This window comes from Globicephala melas, chromosome 15, assembly GCF_963455315.2.
Source record: "Globicephala melas chromosome 15, mGloMel1.2, whole genome shotgun sequence".
Taxonomy (NCBI): Eukaryota; Metazoa; Chordata; class Mammalia; order Artiodactyla; family Delphinidae; genus Globicephala; species Globicephala melas.
Genome location: NC_083328.1, coordinates 489335 through 514660, shown reverse-complemented (window position 1 = coordinate 514660; position 25326 = coordinate 489335). Strand labels below are relative to the sequence as shown.

Below are 25326 nucleotides of genomic sequence, written 5' to 3'. Positions count from 1 at the left end.
CACTGGGCATTTGAATCTAATAATATGGTGCCTCTGGAAATCAGATTCTGCCCCTTCCGCAGGGTTTGCTATTATTTTGTGATTGTTTTTTTCCCCTGGCTGTTATAGGCTGTGTCTGTGCTGTGGATCAGCCTGAGGAGTGAATTTAATGTCTTCTCAGGTCTTTTCTAAGCCTTCCTCTGGTCATGCGTGGTCACTTTCTAGATTTCCTCGTATATGCAGTTGTTTCTGAATGTCCTAGTCTTTAATGAGTGGCTCCCAAAAGGGGGAAAGCACAAATGAAGGGGGAAAGCTGGTGCTGGCCCTTTAAGTCTTTGGGAGGTCTTGAGATGCAGGGGGAGGGGCTGCAGCGAAGGCTGCCTCCCCCTTTTTCTGCGCGTCTGTGGTCAGAAGCAGCAATCAGAGCACAGATCCCGGACATTTGAGGGACAGGGTCCTTCTTCACCCTGGCTCCTGCGAACTGAGTGCCAGCTGCACCTAGGACACATGCCCAGCGGCCTGCTGTGCTCAGAGCTGAGACTGAGCGGAATTAACTGCAATTTATGTCCACGTTCTCCCCTGGAAGTTGTAAGACTTCAACAGGCTCTGGAGTTCAACAGTTGTTACGTCAGTCAGATTCTGCCAGTACCGTCGTTTTCCAGGTGGGGGGAGAGGTTTCTGGTGCTTCCTGCCCAGCCATCTTTCCAGAATCTTCTCCGGGATGGGCACTCCATCCAGGCCCAGAGGTGGACAGCCGTGAGCCAGTCTCACCTGGCCCCCGACCCTGGTCCGCGGCATCCTGCCACTTTGCAGAGGTGGCTCGTGGCTGCGCGGCTCTGCCCACGGACCCAGAGGCCTGTGAGGGCCAAGCCTTCAGTTGGCCGACCACCCCGGACTCCAGTGCGGGTGCCCCCTTACCCCATCCCATGCGTGTGCAGGAGCACCTTGTCCTGTGCCGTCGCCCGGGCTGTTTGCTCATGTGTCTGCATTCTGTGGGGAGGACGGATGGTGAGCAAGCGGTCCCATGCAGAGACGGGACGGGCAGAGGGTGGCTAGTGCAGTGGTGAGCACTGCTGGCTGCCCATCAAGAGCGGGCAGGGAGGATGATGGGCCGCCTGGGGCCTGCATTGTGAAAAGGAGCTGGGCCTGCAGGAATCTGGAGGAGGAGCATTCTGGACTCTCGGAGCAGCTGCCCAGATGCCTGGGTCCAGGCCTGGCCTCTCTAGGGAGCTGGAGGCGGGGGGTTGGCTGCAGGGAGGCTCTGGGACAACAGGGGAAGCGTGGGGTCACCTTGTGCAAGGGTCACCTCATCTAATGACGGGTTTGGGGTGGGTTTGGTGGGGAGCAGCCTGATCCACATTTTGGGGTCCCGGGGAGGACAGGTGGAGGACAGGTGTGGGCACTGGGCACTCCCTGCTGGAGCCGCACCAGCAGAGGAGATGGTGAGGGACCCCCGGGGAGGGTGGAGACCCCCGTGAAGACAGCTGTTAACAATGCGAGGGGACGCCTGCGTGCGAAGGGGTCAGAGAAGAGAGCAAACTGGACTGAGCCCTGGCGGGGCAGCTCAGGGGTTGCTGGCTGACGGGGCGGGATGGTGGGAGCCGGCGGCAGTGCCTGGAGTCACCCTGTGAAAGGAGCCGAGACCTCCGTGGACACAGGTGGGACCGGGAGCACAGGAGGCGGCGGGGGCGCCTCTGTCCCCGGCGTGAGGTGGAGGGGTGGGCGGGGAGGAGAGCGTGAAGCAGCGGCTCTGATGCGGGAAGCCCCGGGAAGGGGGGCCCTGGCCACATGCCCTTGGATGTCCCCGTGATGCATGGTCCTGGGTCAACCTGCGCACCTGTACGTGGCTGGGCCCTTCCCTGTGCGTGGGGCGCCCCCGGGCGAGACCTTGGTGGGTGAGAGGCGGCCCGCGTTGTGCAGCAGAGGGAGGGCGGTGGAGACTCGGGGTCTGTGCTCTTGAGGTGCAGGGCAGGCGGGTCGGAACAGGGCCCCTGAGTGGGAGCGGCGGCCTCTGTGGTGACAGGGTGAGGGTGTGGCCCTGGGTGCGGCTGGGGTCTGGGTGGGGGTCACTGGGAGGAGGGTGTTACTGGGATGTGACGAGGGGACAGGTGGGTAAGCCCGGGCACCAGGGTCATCTGGGGTCCCCCGGGGGTCATGGCTCCTCTGGAAGCGGGTGGGCCCGCCAGCTGCTGTGGCCCCGGGCCGGCCAGAAGCCGAGAGGCCGGTGTGTCCAGAGCAGGAGGCATGAGCTCAGAGGGGCCCTGACCGGGGGCGCAGGCGGGGCCTCAGAGCGGGACGGAGGGCCCGAGGCGCGGAAGCGAGATGGAAGCAGGTAGGCTGTTAGGATGCTCACGAATCCTCCAGACTGGAGGTGACGGTGGTGTGGTGGGAAATGATGGAGTCCCGGATGCATTGTGGAGTCTGGGGAGCAGGGCTTGCTGGCAAACGGGGCGGGGGGGGGCAAGGGCGCCCCGGCTTTGGGCCGAGGCTGAAGGAAGGGTGAGGCGCCGTCGCCGGCTGGGGCCGGCCTGGGGAGGTGGGCTGGGGACCAGGGGCTGGTTTAGAGGCCGCGACAGACCTGGAGTGGAGGCGCGAGCCCGGCGCCCGGACGGCCCTGGGGGAAGGAGGGCAGAGGTAGAGACCAGGCAGAAAATAGCCGGAGGGGTGTCACTGTTTGGGTGTAACTGTTTCCTTTTCTCTTTTTCTTGATTGAGGTGAAATTCACATAGCATAAAATTGGCCATTAAAAGTGAACAATTCAGTGGCATTTAGAACATCCCCAGGTTGTGTGACCACCGCCTCCGTCTAGCTCAAAGTACAGTTTTCACAGCCAAGAGACCAGATGAGATGCCGGGAGGGTGCCTGGCGGGGAGGGGTACGCACGCGGCCTGGAAGGCAGGAGGACCCCTGGGAGGCAGGCGGCCTGGCCAGAGGCTGCCTGGTCCAGGAAGGATGGGGTCAGTGCCACGGAGGCCAGAGGGGTCTGCGATGGGGGTGGTGGAGCGGTGGGGTTGAGAGGGATGGGGGGCGTCTGGAAGGTTCCTCGGGGCCAAGAGAGGGACTTCGGCAGTGTGCGTGGTGCTGGCCGGAGTGATGGAAGAGCTGGGGAAGGACGGTGCGGGAGAGAAGAGGGAACTAGGCCAGGCAGGTGGGGAGGGCTCAGGAGGGGAGGCTGAGCGAGGCTGGGTCCCGTGCTTGCCTCTCAGTGGACTGGGCACTGGGGCCGGGAGAGAGGAGGTGTGAACCACAGGTATTCACTGAGCGCCTGCTGTATACAGGGTGCCGGCTTTGGCGATGGGAACCACCAGGCACAGAAGCCAATTGCCTGCCCTCCCGGAGCTTCGATTCCAGCGGGAGACAGGATAAACACAGCCCAGGCTGCACTGTGTGTTGGGAAGCGCCAACAGTGGAAACGGGGCGTGGGACCCGGATTGAGGCGAAGGGCGGGCGCTGTACGTGTGGGGAGGGCCCGGCCCCAGCAGATGAGTAACTGTGATGGGCGGTGGGCACAGGCTGTGGGCCCCTAGGCGGCCACTGGGCCTTCTGCCCAGAGCCAGTTGCCTGGCTGTGCCCACCAGGACTCGGCCCTCCTCTGCCTTGCGGGGGCCGAGGTCCCTGGAGCCGGGCCACAGGGCTCGGCCAGACCCACCGTGCCATTGACAGGTCCCGCTGCACACCCTCCTCCCCCTGCTGGGCCTTGGCCGAGGGACACACCTGCTCTTGCTGGCTCAGCCCCAGGACGTGTCTCACCTGGCCTCGGTCGGGCTCCCGGAGACGGAAGTAGTCAGGGGGCTGAGTCACTGAGAGTGCCCTAGGAGAAAGCCGGGCAGAGCCGGGGCAGAGGGAGGGCAGAAGACGGGAGAGGAGCCGGGCGGAAGCTGGCGGCCTGGAGCAGCCTGCTGGGCGGCGGGTCCCGTCACCCTGATTCAGAGAGGGTGCGGCAGGAGCCTGGAGAAGCACAGAGCAGCCCCGGCACTTGAGGGGCCGGGGCAGGAGTGCACGTGGAGACTCAGGCCTGGCCCCTCTCCCGCCCCCTCTTATTGCAGGGCCCCGTGCGCTCCACCCACACCAGCCCATGCCCTTGGCCACCCCGTGGCCCGGGCCATTGGGCAAGGAATCCCTGAGTCCTGGGTGCTCAGAAGTAGACAGAGGGGCAGGGCAGGCTCTGGACGGCTCGGCGGCCCCTTGCCCTGCAGGGACGGGGTGCAGCCAGAGTGGAGCCCGGACCAGGAGTGGGGCCCTCCTGCCCGGGACTAAGGGGGTCCTGGTGCTGGGGTACCCCTACCAGCTCTCCTCCCGCCGTGGGCCCCTTTCCACCCCAGGAGCTCAGGAATGTGGGGCTTTCGCATATACACGGACACCCCAGCCCTGTGCCTGTCTCCTGGCCCTGTTGGGGAAGGGGGGCTTGTGCAGATGGGGTGGACCTGGCTGTGCCCCAGCGGCTTGGGAGGGAAGCCTGCAGGAACAGCCTGTCCACTAGGAAAGCTGAAGGTCACCCACCCCCTCCCTTGGGGACCTCCTGCCAGCCATTATCCAGCCCCTCATTGCCCCCGCTGCACGCGTGCACATGCGCCCACCCCGGAGGTCCTTGGCCTCAGGGTCGGCATCGCCAGTGGACAGGCCGGGGCGGCCCTCCTGCCCGAGATTGTGCTGAGAGCCTTTTGTGGGAAGGAGGGAGGGGCTGGCGTCAAGTGAATTACCGATCAGCTGAAGTGCAGGCACAGCGCAGGGAGAGTTAATCCATTAATCGACCAGATGGACACACAGGAGACTGTCCTGGAGCTGCCTGCAGGGCCACGGCGAGGGGCCCGCACACCCCACTGGTCTCCATGTACTGCTTTGGGGGCTTTGGGGGGCGGTCACTCTGCCTGACCCCAGGGACCTTAAACTGTTTCTCAGAGTCACCCCCAGAACTCGCCTCCCAGGGCCTGAATACTTCCTTAAAGTAGGGGCTCTTGATTGGAAAGCCCTCCCGGGGCCCAAAGGCCTGGCGCCCAGGGGTGCCGTTCCTGGCATGTGCTGCTTGACCGGCCCTCCGGGACGGTGAGTCCTGAGAGCAGCAGGTCGTCTGTGGGCTGGGCCGGCAGGCCCTGGACTGGTGCCCTTCTCACTGCCTTTAGGATTTTTGCAGCAATTTGCAGGGGCAGAGGACAGACAAGGGTGACCCGTGCGTCGGGGGCACTGCAGGCCCACTGTGCGCTGGGCAGGCGAGGAGCAGCCGGTGCCTCCCCCGAGCAGAGGCAGGCCTCTCCTCTCCCGCTGGCCTTGCCATGGTGCCACGCGTGACGGCAGGGTTGGGGGGACTCCCCCAGGCCCGGACTCGGGGCTTCCCGAACTGCAGTGCGCAGGCTGGGCTTGGGGTCAGGACGCCTCCTGCTTCAAACCTGTTTCAAACCATCTTCTCACTTTTCCCCGCCAGCCCCTGGGGGAGCCCCAGGAGGGAGCAGCGGGGTGGTCACCTCCCGAGATGATGGACAGGCTTCCTCACCAGCCTGGATGCTGGGCTGGGGCTCCCGTGGGCGCCGGCCACCCGTACACATCCTCACGCCCACCTTCTTTGAACCAGGAAGGTGGTTCCGGGGTGGAGGGTGGGAGACATGTGCCTGCCCTCTGATCCCAGCTTTGCCGCTGTGTGACCTCAGACACCATCCGACCCTCTCTGGGCTTTTTTTGCCTTATTGTGTAGAACTGGACTAACAGCAGGACACAGCCTCAGAGGGAGTGGAGAGGAGCGGCAAGGTAACATGGTCGGTTATTGCGCCGTGAGTGTGATGAGGCCGTAGAGCTGTTACAGCGGCTGAAGGGACCAGCAGGAGGCCGGGCGGCAGGCGCTGAGTCCCGAGGACACCGTTGCAGGTGTGAGGATCTGCAGGACGCCCAGGACAGACCAGACCTCTGGATCGGCCCATGTGGCCCCCGGGTGCCAGCTGGACGTCACTCTGGGGGACGCACCCCTCGAGAGGAAGCAGGTGCCTGCCCCCTTCAGGGCGGGACGCAGGGGGCGGAAGCCCTGACTTATGCTGCTTCTCCTGTCTGTTGGGACAGGTCCGGGGTTGTAGACACATCTTTCTTAAATTCATTTTTATTGAGGTGTGACTTACAGAGGATAAAACGCACCCCTTTGGAATATGGGAGAAGTATCCGCCATCACCCCACAAGCCCCCGCGGGTCCTGTGCAGTCAGCCCTGCTTCCCTGATGACGTAAGATGGGGAGCATCCTCCTTGTGCTTATTTGCCGTCTTCCATCACGTGTTTGTTAAAATCTTTTGCCTGTTTTTGTAATTGGGTTGTTTTATTACTGAGTTTGAATAGTTCTTTTTTTTTTTTTTTTTTTTTTTTGCGGTTTGCGGGCCTCTCACTGTTGTGGCCTCTCCCGTTGCAGAGCACGGGCTCCGGACGCGCAGGCTCAGCAGCCATGGCTCACGGGCCCAGCCGCTCCGCGGCATGTGGGATCTTCCCGGACCGGGGCACGAACCCGTGTCCCCTGCATCGGCAGGCGGACTCTCAACCACTGCGCCACCAGGGAAGCCCTGAATAGTTCTTTATATGCTTTGGACACAAACCTTTTATCAGATATATGATTTGCAAAATTTCTCCCAGTGTGACTTGCCTTTTCATTCCCTTGACTAGTGCCTTTCAAAGAGCAGATTTTTAAAAAATTCTGATAAAGCAATGTATCTTTCTTTAAAAAATGGGTTCTGCTTTTAGTGTTATAGCTAAAACGTCTTTGCCTAACCCAAGGTCACAAATATTTTTCTCCTATTTTCCTTCGGAAGCTTTATGGTTTCAGGTTTTACATTTGGTGCTCTGATGCATTTTGAATTACTTTTTGTATATGGCGGGAGGTTTGGATTGAAGTCTAATATTTGCAGATGATACCTGTTTCAGCTCCATTTGTTGAAAGATTATTCTTTCTCCACTGAACTGCCCGTACACCTTTGTCAGTAATTGGTTGTCCACACATGTGTGGCCTATTTCTGGACCCTCTATTCTGTTCCGTTGATCTGTTTGGTTTTTTTTGCTGATACCAACACCATCTTGATAACTGTGGCTTTGCAATAAATTCTAAAATAAATTCTAAAACCTTCATCTTTGTTCTTTTTCAAAGTTGTTTTGGCTCTTCTAGGTCCGCTGCATCTACCTACGGATTTTAGAATCAGCTTGTTAATTTCTGCTCTAAAAATCCTGCTGGAATTCTGATTGGGATTGCATTGAATCTATGGATTAATTTGAGAGAGTTTACATCGTAACAATATAGAGTGTTCCAACCCATGAAAGTAGCATCTCTCACCACATATTTGGGTCTTTAATTTTTTCAGCAATATTTTGTAGTTTTCAGCGTACTGTTTTGCATATCTGGTCATATTTACTCCTAAGTATTTAATATTTTTTATGCTATTATAAATGGTATTCAGAATTTTTAAATTGTGGTAAAATACATGTAACATAAAATTTGCCATTTTACTCTTTTAAGGGTATAGTTCAGTGGTGTTAAGAACATTCACATTGCTGTGCAACCGTCTCCAGGATGTAATTGTATTTTTAAATGTCCAGTTTCTGACTGCTTGTTGCTGGTTTATAGAAATACGACTGACTTCTGTATATTTATCTTGTATCCTGCCACCCCGTGGGTTAGTTCTGGTAGTGTTTGTGTAGACTCCAGCAGCTCTTCTATATGGATAAACATGCTGTCTCTGCATAGACCCATTTTACTTCTTCCTTTCCAACCGGGATGCTTTTTATTTATTTTTATTGCCTCACTGCACTGACCGGAACCTCTAGTGTAGTGAGTGTAGTGTTTATGTTGTTTTAAGTTTTTTACTAGCTTTATTGAGATGTAATTTATATACCATACAATTCACCCATTTGAAGTGAACAATTCAGTGGTTTTCAGTGTACTCACAGCGTTGGGCTACTGTCACCACAGTCGACTTAAAAACATTTTCATTATTCCAAGAAGAAATGCTATCTCCCCCCATTCTTCACACCCCCCAACCCTCGACATCCACTGTTCCCTCCGGGGTAATGCTGGATAGAAGTGAATAGAGCAGATATTCCTGTCTAGTTCCCCGTCTTAGCGGGGAAGCACTCAGCCTTTCTCCGTCGAGTATGATGTCAGCTGTAGGTATTTCACAGATGCCCTTTATCTAGTTAGGGAAGTTCCCCTCTATTCCTAGTTTTCTGAGGAGTTTTATCAGGGTGTTACATTTCGTCAGGTGCTTTTTCTGCATCCGTGGAGACGATCGTATGGCTTTTCTTTCTTAATCTGCAAATATGGTGAATCACGCCGACTGATTTTCAGATTTTATGCCAGCCTTGCATTCTTGGTATGAACCCCTGTCGGTTGCAGTCTTTGTGCTTTTTACATAGTGTCGGATGTGCGAATTTTTATGGACATATTTTCATTTCTCTTGGGTAGATACTGAGGAGTAGAATTGCGGGGTGATAGGAGAGATACATGTTTAATTATGTAAGCAACTGCAAACCGTTTTCCAAGGTGGGTTGAACCAATTCATGCTCCTGCCGGCAGTGTCTGAGAACCCTGCTCTGCGCTCTCATCCGTACCGGGTGGTACCAGTCTCGTAAATTTTACCCTTTCTGGTGAATGTGTGACAGTGTCTTATCACCATAGCTTTTTATTCTTTTTTTTTTTTTTTTGCGGTACGCGGGCCTCTCACTGTTGTGGCCTCTCCCGTTGCGGAGCACAGGCTCCGGACGCGCAGGCCCAGCGGCCATGGCTCACGGGCCCAGCCGCTCCGCGGCATGTGGGATCTTCCCGGACCGGGGCACGAACCCGCGTACCCTGCATCGGCAGGCGGACTGTCAACCGCTGCGCCACCGGGGAAGCCCCCCACCATAGCTTTTTAAAAAGGCACCAACTTCCTGCTCTTTAAGTGACGACTTTCTGTTGCCCCTGCCCCCAACACTTGATTTCGCCGTGTCTTGTCTTCTTACTGTTATATGAAAGGCTTAGGGTCTCCGTTCCTTAATTTTAAACTTCTGTGAGCCCTCTTTGGAAGGAGGCCGCCCAGGTTGTATCTGTGGGCACACACCTGTGCACACCCTCACACACACAGTGGGCGGGCGGGCGGGGATCAGTGGGTCCCGGTGCCGGTCGCATGACACTGGGCAAGTGTGTCGCTTCTCCTTGAACTTCGGTATCTGTGATCAGAGATGGACGGTGTGGGCAGTGGCCTCGAGGCATCAGTTCTAATCACCTGCTTCCTTAGGCTGCTCTCTGCGTCACACCTATTTTTCTCTCTAGAGCAGAGCTTGGCAGATGTAAAGGGCCAGATAGTGACTGTTTTAGGCTTTGTGGACCACACGTTCTCTGTGACAACCACTCAGCTCTGTCCCTGCGCCACAGAAGCAACCATGAGCAGAATGTAAATGATGGGCATGGCTGAGCGCCCATGGTTTGTAAAACTTCACGAGACCAGGCCCGAGGGCCGCTGTTTGCCAGTCCAGTCCCTGCTAAAGTGTCCTGTAAACAGGGCTTCCGGGATAGGGGACAGACAGTCTCCTGCTGGAGCCTGTGTGAGAGGATGGGGTCGCGTGGGCACCGGTCCTGGCCCCGCGGCAGGGCTGGATCTTCTGGTGGCCCTTGTGCAGCCAATCTCAGAATTTTCACTTCAGTAGACAAAGGCTGTGAGGGGGCCCGGAGCCAAGGTCCACGCTCAGAGCAGAACCCAGCAGCATCACCGAGCTGTGCACAGGGGGTCTCCCCTGCACCAGGGCCCTCCCGGGGGCTCGTTTCACCCATCACCCTAGCAAGTGGCTGCCATCGTCCCAGCACACAGAGGAGGAGGGTGAAGCCCGGAGCGGTGCCGCCTGCCCTGGGCCCTGGGAGGACGGAGCACGGTGGGTGAGGGTGGGACCACCCCCCGGCCCCGGGCCCTGGGAGGACGGAGCACGGTGGGTGAGGGTGGGACCGCCCTCCGGGACCTCACTTCAGTCTTTCTCCGCAACCCCTGGGACACTGCCGCTCCCTGCAGCGCGTTCTTCCCCGGAAGCCGTGGTGCCTGCCCAGCGCGCCCTCACCCCGCTGGCACACGTCTGTTGATGCGGATCCCGGGCGCTGGGACTTAGGGCCTCAGGATGCCATAGAGGACGGGCAGATAGACTCCCTGCTAAACAGACAGCCCCACATCTCTGGGACCTGACTTGTCCTCACAGCAGTCCCCTTGGCGGTGTCCGTCCCCCTCTCTCCGGGCCTCTGTCCTCCGGGCAGTGACTCAGGGGTCCAGCTCTTCCCCCTGCCCCGGCCCCCGAGTCCCCCGTCAGCCCAGGATGGGCCCGGAGCACGGCGTGCGGGGTGTGTGGCTGTCGGCCGGGCCTGGGGGCACGTGGGTCCCCCTGCTCACGCTTCACTGGCCAGACTCGGATCCCGTGGCCACGCTGAGCTGCAGGCGAGGCCGGGAAGTGTCGGCGCCGTGACCCCACGGAGGGGCAGACGCTGGCGAGCTGGCAGGTGCTGGGGGCCGGGCCAGGGTGGGCCGAGCTGGAGCAGCCCCTGGAACCCCCAGGACAAGCGGTGCGGCTGGCCCAGCCGGACTGTGGTGGCCGCCGGGCAGGGAACCTCTGTGCCCAGAACTGTGCTGTCAGTGGCCTCGGGACGCACAGCCCGGAATGGCGGAGGGGGGGGCACCCGGCGTTTGGCAGGCGGGTATAACAGGGCCGCGGGGCTCAGTCGGGAGTCCTCCAGGGTCCCAGTGAGCGGCCAGGTGCCAGGAGCTTGGGCAAGGGTGCCACAGCCCCTCCCCCTGCCCCGGTTCAGTTTTCTAGCGGTCCTGTCCCCATCCCCATTGCAAATGGGTTCCTGCACCACGGGACATGCAGCGGCCACCCCGCTCGGGCCCCGGGTGCCTGTCTTCTCCGTTCACTTGTTCTCGGACCTGCTAGCTTTCCGTCCGGATTTCCTCACTTCCGCAGAGGGGGCACCGCTGCTGGACCCGGCGGGGGGTGGGGGAACGTGGCTGGACTGGGGCCTGGCAGGGGGACCCCGGGTGGGTGCTCTCCTGGGTCCTCTTTGCAGCAGCCAAGTGGTTTCTTGAAAGTGACACCCGTGGGGAAGCACGTCCTGAAGATACAGGGCTGATGTGGCACGTCGGTTCCTGCAGACGCACGTTTTCCGCCGCCCCACGAGCTAGTGGAAACTGGTCACGAGTGGGGGTCTTCTGTCCAGGAGCCCTTGGGCTGGAGGTCTTCTGGGGCTCCCTGGCCCCCAGTGTTTCCTTCCGCCCCCTCCCCAGAGGCTCAGAGCTGGGGCATGCGGCCTCCTCCCTACCCAAGCCCCCTGTGCCCACCCACCAGGGTCCTCACACACCCGTGCACCCCAGTACATCGGGGGCCTGACTTGTGGCCGCTGCCAAGCCCTTGCCACCAGAGTACCTCCCCGGGTCACATTCAGGGCAGTGGGGTGGTGGCCTCTCCCTGGCATCCCCCCAGCGGTCACCCTGGGTCAGTGGGAGGGAGCTTGCAGGCCCCCCACCCATGTACGTTCCGGGGGCCGAGACAGCCCGTGGTGAACAGGGACCTAAGTGCCAGGACGGGCCGATGCTGGGGAGAGAGAGGTGTTGCGAGGGGTGCATGGGGCCCGGCCGTGGTCGGGGAGGCCCGGGGGGGACGTATGAGCTGGGGCGGGGGTGCCGGGGCAGAGGAGAGGTCCCCAAGGCTCCACCCAGAGAGTTGACGTGATGAGCGTCTGTGTGCCCAGCGGGCAGAGGCTTGGCCGGGGGGACGCAGGGCAGCAGGGCGCGAGGCTGGGAGTCAGGAGGATGGAGGGGCCCCTCCGCTCACAGCCCTTCTGAGCTGGGGTGAGGCCCGAGGCCCCCGGGTCTCTGGGCTGCCCCGACCCGTGCTGGCCCCGGTTGGGAGCCACCGCTGTCAGCCAGCCCCATGCAGCGGGGAGGCAGGGCAGGGGCCCCCCGGAGGCCTTGGAGCGCCTGCCTCTGTGTCCCTGGGCAGGGCAGCCCCTCCCCCGCCGCCCAACTGCAGCCCAGCCCCCGACCCTGAGAGCGGCCAGCATCCCTCATCAGGAGGCCGGGCTCGCCGGTGCCCGCAGCGCCCCGTGGAGCGTCTGCCGAGAGGCTGGGGCAGGGGCCTCGGGATGACACGGCCTTTTGACTCTCGAAGCTCCTCTGTTCCACGTGCCACCTAGACTGTGTGTCACGGGCCAGAGACCTACCTCCCTGGCTTCCAGTTTCTTCCACGAGACCCTAGAGCGGTCACACCCCGTGCGGCCTTGGGACTGGATGGCTGTGAGCTGGGCCGTGAGTGCCAGAACGGGGCTTTTCCTTCCCCCGAGCTCACCTGCCCATCCCGCCAGCCGCCTGGGCCCCCGTGTCTGCGAGCTGACCCTTCATTCCATACAGGCAGGGAGGTGTGTCTGGGGCCCAGGGCCCCGGGCTGGAGGGGTCTTGACCCAGGAACCAGAGGTGCCTGCCACCCCTACGGATCCCCTCCCCCCGCCACACGCACGCACGCTGTGTGGGCCTGTGGCTGCTGTTTGGTCTCTGAGGAGGGCTCTGACCCTCTGGCACCAGGGTGGGTTCTTGGGGGTCCCTAAAGGGAGGTGCAGGGCTGTGTCCTCAGTAGGGTGGGGGCCTGGGCCGGCCCCCCGTGGGCACAGCCACCTCCCAGCCTTGTCTTTCTTTTATTTATTTTTGGCTGAGTCCGGCCTTCGTTGCGGCGCACGGGCTCTTCGTTGTGGTGCGCCGGCTCCTCTCTAGGTGCGGCATGCGGGTTTTCTCTTCTCTGGTTGTGGCGCACAGGCTCCAGGACGCGTGGGCTCTGTAGTCGCGGCACGTGCGATCTTAGTTCCCTGACCAGGGATCGACCCCACGTCCCCTGCATTGTAAGGCAGATTCTTTACCACTGGACCACCAGGGAAGTCCCCCAGCCTTGTCTTATCACAGAAGAAAGTGTCCTCCTGACCTAGGGCTGGGGCATCCACGTGCTGATCCCAGCGACCCCCGGGTCTGTGGGCTCCCGGGCCCCTCGGGTGGCAGTGACCGCAGGGTGGGCTCAGTGCTGTGCTCTCACACGGGCGTGGGGGGTGTTTGCTAGTTTAGGGGCTGGGTGCAGACCAGCCCCCCAGGGGCTCCCAGGGAAGCCTGCTCAAGCTGGTGGCCCTCGGCTGGGAGCCACTGGGCATCTTGATTTAGACCAGTCTGATACAGAAGATTCCCTGAGAGACGGGAAGCCTTTACTGGACAACCTGTCCTCTCCAGAGAAAACCTCCTCTGTAGGACTCCTTTCCGCGGCCCAGCCCCCCACGCGGTTACCACGTGGATGCACAGATGGGGAGGAACTGGGGGCTCGGGCGCCAGCACCCACTTACCCTCCGCCCAACTGAACAAGCATCACGTCCCTCACTGTCTACGGTGCCGCTGTCCAGCTGAAAAATTTCAAACCTCTCGAAGTGTGGACACAATTGGGCCTCCACAGCCCCGCCCTAGCCTTATTCTGCTTTTTCCGTTGCCTCAACTGCAGGACGTGACACATGTTGGCGTGTCCTGGTCACGCCTGCCGGACAGGCACTGATCATGGGTTCTCATCAGCACGTCGCCCCAGTGTCTCCCACGCTACTGTGGTCCACTCAGGGTTCCCTCGGTCCCCGGGAGCAGCTAGGATGATGAGGTGGGGCTGCTCCTCTGTGCGGGGGGCAGGGACCCCCACTCTGGGCCCCCAGAGCCTGTGAACCTGGTCTCCTGGCCGGCCTCCCATTGCACAGACGAGACCAGGGCCAGAAAGGGAGGGGGCCTTCCAGCCCTGTGGGCCCTGGTCCAGTGTTCTGTCCCCTCTGGGGGACCCTCGGGGTCAGCGCCCCCTGAACATCTGGCCTTGTCTTCCAGATCCTGACTGGGCCTCATACACCCTAGGGGTGTTCATCTGTCTGAGCTGCTCTGGAATTCACCGGAACATCCCTCAGGTCAGCAAGGTGAAGTCCGTCCGCCTGGACACCTGGGACGATGCCCAAGTGGAGGTAAGGCCAGGCAGGGGTGCCAGGTGGGGAGGGGAGGACACAGGCCTGTCCCGTTGCCCTGGGTGACCTCGGCGCCACCCTCTGGGTCATGACACCTCAGAGGTCGCTCCATCTCTGGTGCCCCAAGGGGGCCTGGGCTGTCAGGGATTCCAGGCTGTGGGGAGACCATCCACAAGTGTCGGGAGGCCAAGGGGCCAGCAGCTGGACCTCGGCCCTCCTGTGCCGCTGCCCCCGCCCTGTGCACCCGGTCCCAGGACTGCCTCTCCCTGCCTCCCTCTTGCGGCAGCTGCAGAGTGAATGAATGAGCGAGTGAGTGCGGGGGACTGTTGATTCCTCTCCGTGGGCAGAGCCTGCGGCTTTGGGCCCATTTCCCCACACCTGGGGCATTCTGGTGCTCAGGGAACACAGCATATGGAGCAGCTATGCAATGGGACAGGCCCTCTTGTTGTTCGGGTTTTATTGCCATTAACCTTATGGAGAGTCGCAGAAGGTAATGAAAGTCAAGCCCTTCACTGAGCCACCCACCCACCCACCCATCCATCCATCCACCCACCCACCCAGCCACCCATCCACCCACCCATCCATCCATCCACCCACCCACGCATCCACCCATCCACCCACCCACGCATCCACCCATCCACCCACCCACCCACCCACGCATCCACCCATCCACCCACCCACCCACCCATCCATCCACCCACCCACCCACCCACCCATCCACCCACCCACCCACCCATCCATCCACCCACCCACCCACCCACCCATCCACCCACGCACCCACCCACCCATCCACCCAGACATCCATCCATCCACCCAGGCATCCATCCATCCACCCACCCACCCATCCACGCATCCACCCATCCACCCACCCATCCACCCATCCACCCACCCATCCACGCATCCACCCATCCACCCACCCACCCACCCATCCACCCATCCACCCATCCATCCATCCACCCACCCACCCATCCATCCACCCACGCACCCACCCATCCACCCACCCACCCACCCACCCATCCACCCACCCACCCATCCATCCACCCACGCACCCACCCATCCATCCACCCACGCACCCACCCATCCACCCATCCATCCACCCATCCACCCATCCATCCACCCATCCACCCACCCACCCACCCATCCACCCACCCACCCACCCACCCATCCATCCACCCACCCACCCACCCATCCACTCACCCACCCACCCATCCACTCACCCATCCACCCACCCACCCACCCACCCATCCACTCACCCATCCACCCATCCACCCACCCACCCACCCACCCACCCATCCACCCACCCACCCACCCACCCACCCACCCACCCATCCACCCACCCACCCACCCATCCACCCACCCACCCATCCACCCACCCATCCACTCACCCATCCACCCACCCACCCATCCACCCACCCATCCATCCATCCATCCACCCACCCACCCATCCATCCATCCACCCACTCATCCATCCATCCATCCATCCACCCACCCACCCATCCACCCACCCACCCTCCCACCCACCCATCCACTCACCCATCCACCCACCCATCCACTCACCCATCCACCCACCCATCCACCCACCCATCCACCCACCCATCCACCCACCCATCCACCCATCCACCCACCCATCCACCCACCCACCCATCCACCCACCTGACCTGTGTTTATTGCACAGTTGCTATGGGGGGCCTGGCGAGTGGCTGGCCCCTGGAGAAGGCCTTAGAGAGGGGGACACGCAGGTTGCTGGTGGGCAGGGGGTGGTGACTTGGGCCGGGGTGGCAGGCAGGGCCCCCCAGCCTGACTGAAGGTGAGAGCAGGGCACAGCCTGGGGTAGTGAGTTCCAGACAGAGGGCTGTGGCTGTGGAGGCTGCCCAGGTGGGGCTTGACCCCTGACGGAGGCTGCAGGGAGATGTGTGGGAGCCGAGGGGCAGGCCCCCTAACTCCTCAAATTTGACTCCAGGGTCAGGGGTTCGGGGGCGTGGTGACCATGCCCACCCAGCGAGAGGAGGAGTTCCCTGGCTGGTGGCTGCCTCAGGGCTGGGGATCCAGGCTCGGTGCTCCCTGTGTGCTCCCCCTGCTTCCGGGAGTAGCAGTTTGCTGCTGTCCATGCAGCCTTGGTGACAGCAGCCTCCCGGGCCTACCCAGGCCTTCCTGCCAAGTCAGTCTGCAGGTAACGAAGCCGCCCTGTGCACGTGGAACATTCACACATGTGGCTGGAGGTACCCTTACCCCAGTGGTCAGACAGCGGAGGCGGAGGCTGCCTTGACGCCCCGCAGGGGGTGATGCCTCGTGAGGAGAGAGGGAGAGGGTCCTAGACACGGGTGCCACCAGGAAAGCTCTGCTTTCCACCTGCGAACGCTCGTGAGAAGGTCCGAAGAGAGGCCGGGTTGGTGCCAGTGGTGCAGGCGTGGGACAGGGGCGCTGGGAGCTGAGAGGGGCCTTCATCCCCTTTCTGTCGTCTGCCCCTCTTCTCCGCCATTAAAACAGAGGTGACCTCGAGGGGCTGGAAGGGCTTGGCCTGCAGGGTGCTGGACCCCCGCCCCAAGGTGGGGCGGGGCGGTGTGGACGGGGACCTGCCGGGCCTCCGGCCCCGGTCCTCCCCTCACTCTGCCCGTGAGTCCCTGGGCTGGTGGTTGGCTGGGGGTCCTGAGCCTGCGTGAGCCAGCCCGCTCCCGGGAGGGCGGCCGTGATGCGGGGAGCTCGGCCCTGGCTGTGGGCCAGGCGCGCGGGACCCTCGTCCGTGCCTTTTCCTTTTGTTTCTTTTCATGATTTTCCCCCCAAACTTTGTATTTCTCTATAGCATCTCCTTTAGAGAAGCTTACTGAAATATAATTCACAAGGCACACAGCTCGCTCTTTGAAGCCCAATTCAGCGGTTTATGGCAGTCACTGAGTTGAGCAATCGTCACCACAGTCAATTTTAGAACATTTTCATCACTTCAGAAAGAACCCCGAGCCCTCAGCTCCCACCCCTCCCCCAGGCCTAAGCCACCAGGCGAGCGCTTCCCCCACTTTAGAAAGGCCCAGTGACACCCACTGTGTGGACACACCACGGTCACAGGTGGCGGACCCTGGCGCGTTTCCCCATGTCCGCGTGCACAGACTCCGGGGAATGCGGGTGCCCCTGGGACGGCCGTGTGTCGCAGGCCGTGGCTGCCCAGCGCACCCCTGCCTGGAGAGTCCCAGTTACCCAGCAGGCTCCTCCGTGCACACAGGGGCGCAGGGGGTCTTCCCACCGTGCCCACCGGGCCAGCGGAAGCGTCACCTCCTGCGGGGGGCAGCGACGGGGCTCACATTCCTCGAAGGGGGGTTCAGAGGCTCTGTGACTAGTTTTAAGGACTTTGCCAGTCTCCCCCTCTTAGCCACGCCTGCACCCGCACATGTGAGAGCGTTTGCCCGCGTTCCTGCCGACCCCTGTCTCCCAGGGCCCGTCTTTGCCGACAGAGAGGTGAACCCTTGTTCCCAGCGGGGTCTTTTCTCGTCTTGAGTGAGGTGCAGCGTCTTAGGAGACATTTCAGAGCCATCTGTGAATTTCCGGGCCCCGGGCCGCTGCTGTGAGCTGCTTCCGTTTTCTCGGGGGTTTTTGCGTAGGAGGGCTGCAGCCCTCAGAGACGGTAGGTGAAGGCGTTTTTCTCAAGGGTGTCTTTTGACTCTGCTCATGGTGGTTTTTGCAGTGGAAACGTTTTTACTTTGAAGTAATCACATTTCTCAACCTTGCCTTTTGTGGTTTTAGGGTTTACAGCACACTTAGATAGGCCTGCCCTACCCTCAGATTATTTTTACTCACAACAGCCTGATTTCTGTCATTCACACACCATACACCTCACCCTTTTAGAGTGTACAATTCAGTAGTTTTCATGAATTCTCAGGGCTGTGCAACCATTGCCACGATCTAATTTCAGAATATTTTCACATCCCCAGATAAGCCTGTACCCACTAGCCGCCACTCCCAGCACTGTCCCCACCCCAGCTCCTCCTGAGAGCAGGGCCTCTGCTTTCTGTCCTGGTGGATTTGCCTGACCCGGACACTTCGAGTCGGTGGACTCACACCACGTGCGGCTCCTGTGTCCTCTTTCACTGAGCGCCATGTGTTCAAGATTCATCTACGTCACCGAGGTGGCAGCACTTCGTTGCTTTTTATGGCCGAGGTCATTTCCATCGCATGGATGGACCACATCTTGTTGATCCGTTCCCCAGCTGATGGACCTGGGTTGTCTCGTTTTTCCAGGTCTTCCGAACAATGCTGCTCAGAATATTTCTGTGCTTTCAGTCCTCTCAGAAGGGAGTGGCACTGCCGGGCCTTACGGTGGCTCTGTGTTTAATGTTTGGGGATCTGCCAGGCTTTTCCCAGCACGGCTGCCCATCCCCACCAACGATCATGTGGATTCCAGTTTCTCTGCGTCTTCTCCAGCATCCATTGCCATCTGTCTGACTTCAGCCGTCCTGCTGGGTGCATGGCGGGCTCTTGTGGTTTTGGTTCCCATTTCCCTAACGATGAGTAACGTTGAGCATCGTTTCATGTGCTTCTTGGCCATTTGTGTGTCTTCTTTTTAATAAATTTATTTATTTATTTATTTATTTATTTATTTATTTATTTATTTATTTATGTTGGGCTGTGTTGGATCTTCGTTGCTGCACGCGGGCTCCCTCTAGCTGCGGCGAACGGGGGCTACTCTTCATTGTGGTGTGCAGGCTTCTCATCGTGGTGGTTTCTCTTGTTGTGGAGCACGGGCTCTAGGCGCGCGGGCTTCAGTAGTTGTGGCACGTGGGCTCTGTAGTTGTGGCTCACGGGTTCTAGAGCGCAGGCTCAGTAGCTGTGGCTCACGGGCCTAGTTGCTCCACGGCATGTGGGATCTTCCCAGACCAGGGATAGAACCCGTGTCCCCTGCATCGGCAGCGGACTCTCAACCACTGCACCACCAGGGAAGTCCCTTTTTGTGTATCTTCTTTGGAGAAATGTCCATTCAAATCCTCTGCCCGTTTTAAAAATGGGTTGTCTGTTTACTATTGAGTTAGGTGATTTTATTATTGAGTTCTTTGTGTATTCTGGACACAAATCCCTCATCAGATTTAGTATTTGCAAGTAGTTCTTCTCATCCTGTTGGTTGTATTTTAACTTTACTTTAAATTTTTTTTTTTTTTTTTTTTTGTGGTACGTGGGCCTCTCACTGCTGCGGCCTCTCCCATTGCAGAGCACAGGCTCCGGACGCGCAGGCTCAGCGGCCATGACTCACGGGCCCAGCCGCTCCGCGGCACGCGGGATCTTCCCGGACCGGGGCACGAACCCGCGTCCCCTGCATCGGCAGGCGGACTCTCAATCACTGCGCCACCAGGGAAGCCCTAAAATAATATTTTTAAAATGCAAAAAGTGCAGTTTATATTCTTAAGGAGCTATGTAATTTTTTCAATTACTGAGGTGAAATTCATGTAACATAAAATTCATTTTAAAGTGAACAATCAAAGTCGTACATGTATATAATGGAATACTACTCAGCCATAAAAAAGAATGAAATAATGCCATTTACAGCTACATGGATGGACCTAGAGATTATCCTACCAAGCGAAGTAAGTCATAAGGAGAAAGACAAATACCATATGATGTCACTTATATGTGGAATCTGAAATACGACACAAATGGACCTATCTATGAAACAGAAACAGACTCACAGACATAGAGAACAGACTCGAGGTTGCTGGAGGGGAGGGGAGCTGGGGGAGGGAAGTCCTGGGAGTTTGGGATGAGCAGATGTAAACTATTATGTATAAATGGATAAACGACAAAGTCCTACTGTATAGCACACAGAACTATATTCAATATCCTGTGATAAACCTAATGGAAAAGAATATGAAAAGAATATACAGTATGTGTAATTGGATCACTTTGCTCTAAGCAGAAATTAACACAACTTTGTAAGTCAACTATACTTCAATAAAAGAATTTTTTTAATAAATTTTATTTTTGGCAGCATTGGGTCTTCGTTGATGCGCGCGGGCTTTCTCTAGTTGTGGCCAGCGGGGGCTACTCTTCCTTGTGGTGTGTGGGCTTCTCATTGTGATGGCTTCTCTTGTTGTGGAGCATGGGCTCCAGGCGCGTGGGCCTCAGTAGTTGTGGCTCGCGGGCTCAGTAGTTGTGGCTCGCGGGCTCAGTAGTTGTGGCTCGCGGGCTCAGTTGCTCCGTGGCATGTGGGATCTTCCTGGACCAGGGCTTGAACCCGTGTCTCCTGCGTTGGCAGGTGGATTCATAACCACTGTGCCACGAAGGAAGTCCTCAGTAAAATAAATGTTTAAAAAATGAAGCGAATAATCCAGAGACAGGAACATACAATGGGGGAGAGTCTCTTCTATAAATGGTGTTGGGAAAACTGGACAGCCACATGCAAAAGAATGAAACTTGGACCACTTTGTTACACCGTATATGAAAAATAAACTCAAAACGGATAAAGACCTAAGTGTAAGACCTGAAACCATCGATTAAAGACGTAAATATAGGACCTGAAACCATAAACCTTCTAGAAGAGAGCACAGGCAGCATATGCTCTTTGACATCCGTCTTAGCAATATCGTTTGGATCTGTCTCTCAGGCAAGGGAAGCAAGAGCAAGAGTAAACAAATGGGGCCACAGCAAACTAAAAAGCTTTGCACAGCGAAGGCAGCTGCCAACAAAATGCAAAAGCCACCTGCCGAACGGGAGAAGATATTTGCAAACAATTTATGCAGTAAGGGTTATTGCACAAAGTATACAAAGAACTCATACAACTCAGTACCAAAAAAAGAAACTGTCCAATTAAAAATGGGCAGAGGACCTGAACAGACATTTTTCCAAAGAAGACATACATATGGCCAATAGGTAGGCACATGCGAAGGCTCTCACTGTCGCTAATTATTAGAGAGATGCAAATGAAAACCGCAATGAGGTACCACCTCACGCCAGTCAGAATGGCCATCATTAAAAAGTCTACAAGTAATAAATGCTGGACTTCCCTGGTGGCGCAGTGGTTAAGAATCCGCCTGCCAACGCGGGGGACATGGGTTCAAGCCCTGGTCTGGGAAGATCCCACATGCCGCGGAGCAGCTAAGCCCGTGCGCCACAACTACCGAGCCTGCACTCTAGAGCCTGCATGCCACAACTACCGAGCTTGTACTCTAGAGCCTGTGCTCCGTGGCAGGAGAGGCCACCATAGTGAGAAGCCCGCGCACCGCAACAAAGGGTAGCCCCTGCTCGCCGCAACTGGAGGGAGCCCACGCGCAGCAGTGAAGACCCAACGCAGCCAAAGATAGATAAATAAGTAAATTCATTAAAAAATAATAATAGTAATAAATGCTGGAGAGTATGTAAAGAAAAGGGAACCCTCCTACACTGGTGGTGGGAATGTAAGTTGGTGCAGCCACTACAGAGAACAGTATGGAGGTTCCTCCAAAAATTAAAAATAGAACTCCCATATGATCCTGCAATCCCACTCCTGGGTGTTTACTAGAACATTTTTAATCAAAAAGATACACGCACCTCCGTGTTCACTGCAGCGTGATTTACAATAACCGAGATATGGAAGCAACCTACAGATGAATGGATAAGGAAGATGTGGTGTATATATACATGGAATATCACTCACCCATAAAAAAGAGCGATATTTTACAATCTGCGACAACACGGATGGACCTAGAGGGTAGTACTATGCTAAGTGAAATCTGTCAGACACAGAGAAGTACTGTATGATCTCCCTTACACGTGGCATCTGGAAAACAAAATTAACAAATATTAAAAAACAGAAACAGACTCATAGGTACAGAGAACAAACAGCTGTTGCCAGAGGGAAGGGGGCGGGGGAACAGAAGAAGTAGGTGCAGGATACTCAGAGGCATGAACGTCAGTCATGATAAGTAAGTCACAGGATGTAACGTACAGCACAGGGGGTACAGCCAACAATGTTGTAATAACTTTGTCATCTCGTAACGTGTATACATGTCGAACCACTATGCCGTACAACTGAAACCAATCCTGTATGTCAACTACACTGCAGTAAAAAAATAAATAAGCATATTCACAATCTTGTTCAACCGTCACCTCCGTCTAGTTCCAGAACATTCGCCTCACCTCAGGGGAGACCCGTCCCCCTTCGTGGCCACTCCCCTCCCCCGAGACCCCCAGTTGACTTTTCTGTCTCTGGATTTGCCTGTTCTGGGTGTTTCATACAAAAGCAGTCCTATGCTGTGTGGCATTTTGTGTCCGTTTCTCATGAGCCTCGTGTTTTTAAGGTTCATAAATCTTTTCACTTTCCTGATGGTGTCCTTAGAAACACAGAAGTTTTTAATTTTGATGAAGTTCCATTGATTTTTTTTTCTTTTGTTACTTGTGCTTTTGGTGTCACCTCTAAGAAACCACTCCTAACCCAAAGTCATGAAGATTTCCTTCCATATTTTCCCAAAATTATTTTTTAAATCATCCCGTGATTTTCATCTACCTTTGGCCATGCTGCACGGCATGCGGGATCTTAGTTCCCTAACCAGGGGTTGAACTCGTGCCCCCTGCAGTGGAAGCGTGGAGCCTTAACCACTGGACCGCCAGGGAATTCCCTTCGTCTACTATTTGTATTGTCTAACTTTGGAAATTCAGTCTTTAATCCAGTTGGAGTTTACTTTGCTGAAAGGCATACCCCCTTTTCTCCAGTAGCTTCCAGTTTCTTACTGGTCATCAAGTAATGGGCACTTCCCCCGTCGACCTGAGATGTTACCACTGTTGTACACCACTTGTCCTACTAAACCTGTTTAATATTGGACATTAGATCCCATTGGATCTGTTTCTGGACCTTTTAGGCTTTCTGGTCAGTACTGTTGACTCATAGTAGCATTATAACAGGTTTGAATATCTGGTAGGAAGCATCTTCATTTTCAGAATTTTCTAGGATGCTTTTGCTTGTTAATTTTAAAATGAACTTTAGAATCTTTGCTAATAGCTCTTGAAAATTCTATTCCTGGTTTTCTTTTTTTGAGAATTGCTAAAAATAGACCAACACAGGGAGACAGCACGCTTTCTGTCTCCCTGACCACGAACTTGGTATGTCTCTGGAGTTGCTTTTGCTGCCCTGGAGCACGGGACAGTTTCTTCATGGAGACTGAGTGACCCTCATGAGAGCTAGTTCTTAGGTGTTTTGTCCACCTGCTCTTAGCGGCGGCCTTTCCTCCTATTAGACCTCTGAGCAGATCGGTGTTTTGTATAGAAAAGCCATCGCTTTTAGGATTCTAAGTTGGTGCCAGCCTTTTGCTGAAGCATCTTATTGTTTGTGATTTTCCCCCGTTGATCGTCCACATCCACGGCCTGACGGTCCTCAAATGCGATGACTTAGAGGGAGGGGTTAGGGCACCGGCAGCCCACACTCCCTCCCTGCTCTTGAGGCCCCTGTGGTCAGGCCCCCACCCACGCCGGCCAGGCCAGGGCAGGGCATCTCCTCCAGTATGCCCAGCTCGCTCCACCTCAGGGCCTTTGCATGTGCTGTTTCTGGGCCCGGGACGCCCCGCATGGCGGCTGCTCCAGAGGTTCCCCCTCACCCCCCCCCCAGCTTGTTCACAGCTTGCAGCTGCATGCCTGGTCTCTGCAGCGTGGCTGCCCTACAGGAACGTGGGCTTCTTCTGTGCCGCTCAGGCAGAGTAGACAAGCCAGGCCTCGTGTGAGGCCAGGGGCAAGGGCCTTCGTCCAAGGAGGGCCCCGTTCTGGAGGCACCTGGCCCCCGCCAGCTGCGGGGAAGGGCAGTCCCCTAACCCTTGCTCACTCCCTTCCAGGCGCCGAGCTGCCAGGGCCCTGGGGTCAGCTGGCCTTGGCCTCTGGGGCCCTGACCCACCCTCTCTCTTGCAGTTCATGACCTCCCGCGGAAACCATGTCGCCAGAGCCGCATTTGAGTCCAAAGTGCCCCCCTTCTACTACCGGCCCTCGGCCTCCGACTGCCAGTGAGTAACAAAGGGCTTCTGTCACGGTCGCTGGTAAACAGCCCGCAGGCTCTGGAGATGGCTCGGGACGACCCGCTGGCGGGCGGGAGGCCGGGGTGGGGGAAGGTGGGCGCCGGCCTTGCGTCCTGGGGGCCCCGTCCAGGCTGTCCTCCGCTTGGTCTTGGTTCTTGGTGCGCCAGGTGTGGACCTGGGGAGGTAGGGGGCCCGCTCCCGTGGGACCCCAGCCCCCGCACTGACCTCAGTGTCCCCATCTGCACCCCACCTGGGTTCCCAACCCCCTGGTCCCTGAGTGGCTCCCCATCCGGGCTGGATGGCCATTCCCCACGCCCCTCCCGCCCCAACATCCCCCGCTGTTCCTTCCACCCGAGGCCCTTGCTTGACCCCCCAGGACCCCAGCCCCCCCCAGGACCCCAGCCCCCAGGCTGGCTCCGTTTGGCCACCGCTCATTCCTGAGGACCCCTCCCCCCTCCTCTGGCCCCTCAGAGCCAAGGGGTCGCAGAGGCCTTTCCTCCTTGGGTCCCATGGGCTCAAGGGAGGGTGGGCTCCTCAAATCTCTTCCTGGCGCCCAGCAGAGGGCAGCACACTGTGGGGTTCCAGAAGGTTCTGGAAGTCAGGGGAGGTGCGTGGGGTCAGCTGCCCGAGTCAGGTTCAGCACCAGCAGGGAACCTGCCCACCAGGGGTCTCCGGATCCTTCCTGGGGGGCTCCTGGGGACTGTCCCCCGTCTCACTAGCTGGCCCCCCCAAGCACCCCTCATACCTTCTCCACCCATATCAGACCCACCCATCCATCCCTGGCAACCCTCCCTATGCCCTCAAGGGTCACTCAGGCCCCTGATGGCCCCTCCTCAGCTGGCCGGTGTCACAGCTGCTCAGCTGCGGCTCGGAGATGAAGGGCCCCTCTGTGATGAGAGCCCCTCCCGGAGTTTCCTTTTCTGGGAAAGGAGGGTAGGGACGCAGCCCCACCTCCTCCCAGGCCGGGGATGCGCCCGCGGCTGCGAGGCCCCTGGGCGCCCTGCGTCCAGCCCTGGCCCCCGGGCGGCACCTCCCTCCTGTTGGCTCAGCGCTGTCGCCTCCTGACTCACTGGTGTACCCCACACCCCGGGGACCCCGCCCGGCAGCACCTGGACCCAGGCTGCACGCAGGGCTGTGTGTTTCTAGTTCTGTGTGAACGAGGGGTGGGACACCGGGGGGCTGCTGGCGGCCGCAGTGGGGAGACTGGGAGGCGCGTCCAGTTCGGACACTTCACAGGCAGGGAGACCGAGGCTGGCCTCACCTCAGCATGCCGCGCCCACCGCTTCAACCCTTCACGGGCAGGCCGGCCCCCCAGGCCCTGGCGCACCCTGGGCTCTGGGCTCCCGGGGAACTCGCGCCCCGCCCCACTGGGCTCCATCTCGGTATGAATCAGCAAGATGGCCGCTGATT

General features: G+C 58.2%; 1 protein-coding gene across 4 annotated transcripts in view; it reads left to right on the top strand.

The window, feature by feature from the left end:
• Positions 1 to 25326, top strand: part of ADAP1 (ArfGAP with dual PH domains 1) — a 76220-nt gene that overhangs the window by 26378 nt on the left and 24516 nt on the right. For 3 of the 4 annotated variants that reach the window (XM_060284964.1, XM_030851076.2, XM_030851075.2), the window contains exons 2-3: positions 13836 to 13966; positions 23813 to 23904. In XM_060284964.1, coding sequence (XP_060140947.1) covers positions 13836 to 13966; positions 23813 to 23904 — 223 coding nt within the window. Of the gene's footprint in view, positions 1 to 13835; positions 13967 to 23812; positions 23905 to 25326 lie in introns of those variants that run through there. The other variant, XM_030851077.2, reaches the window with a different exon arrangement.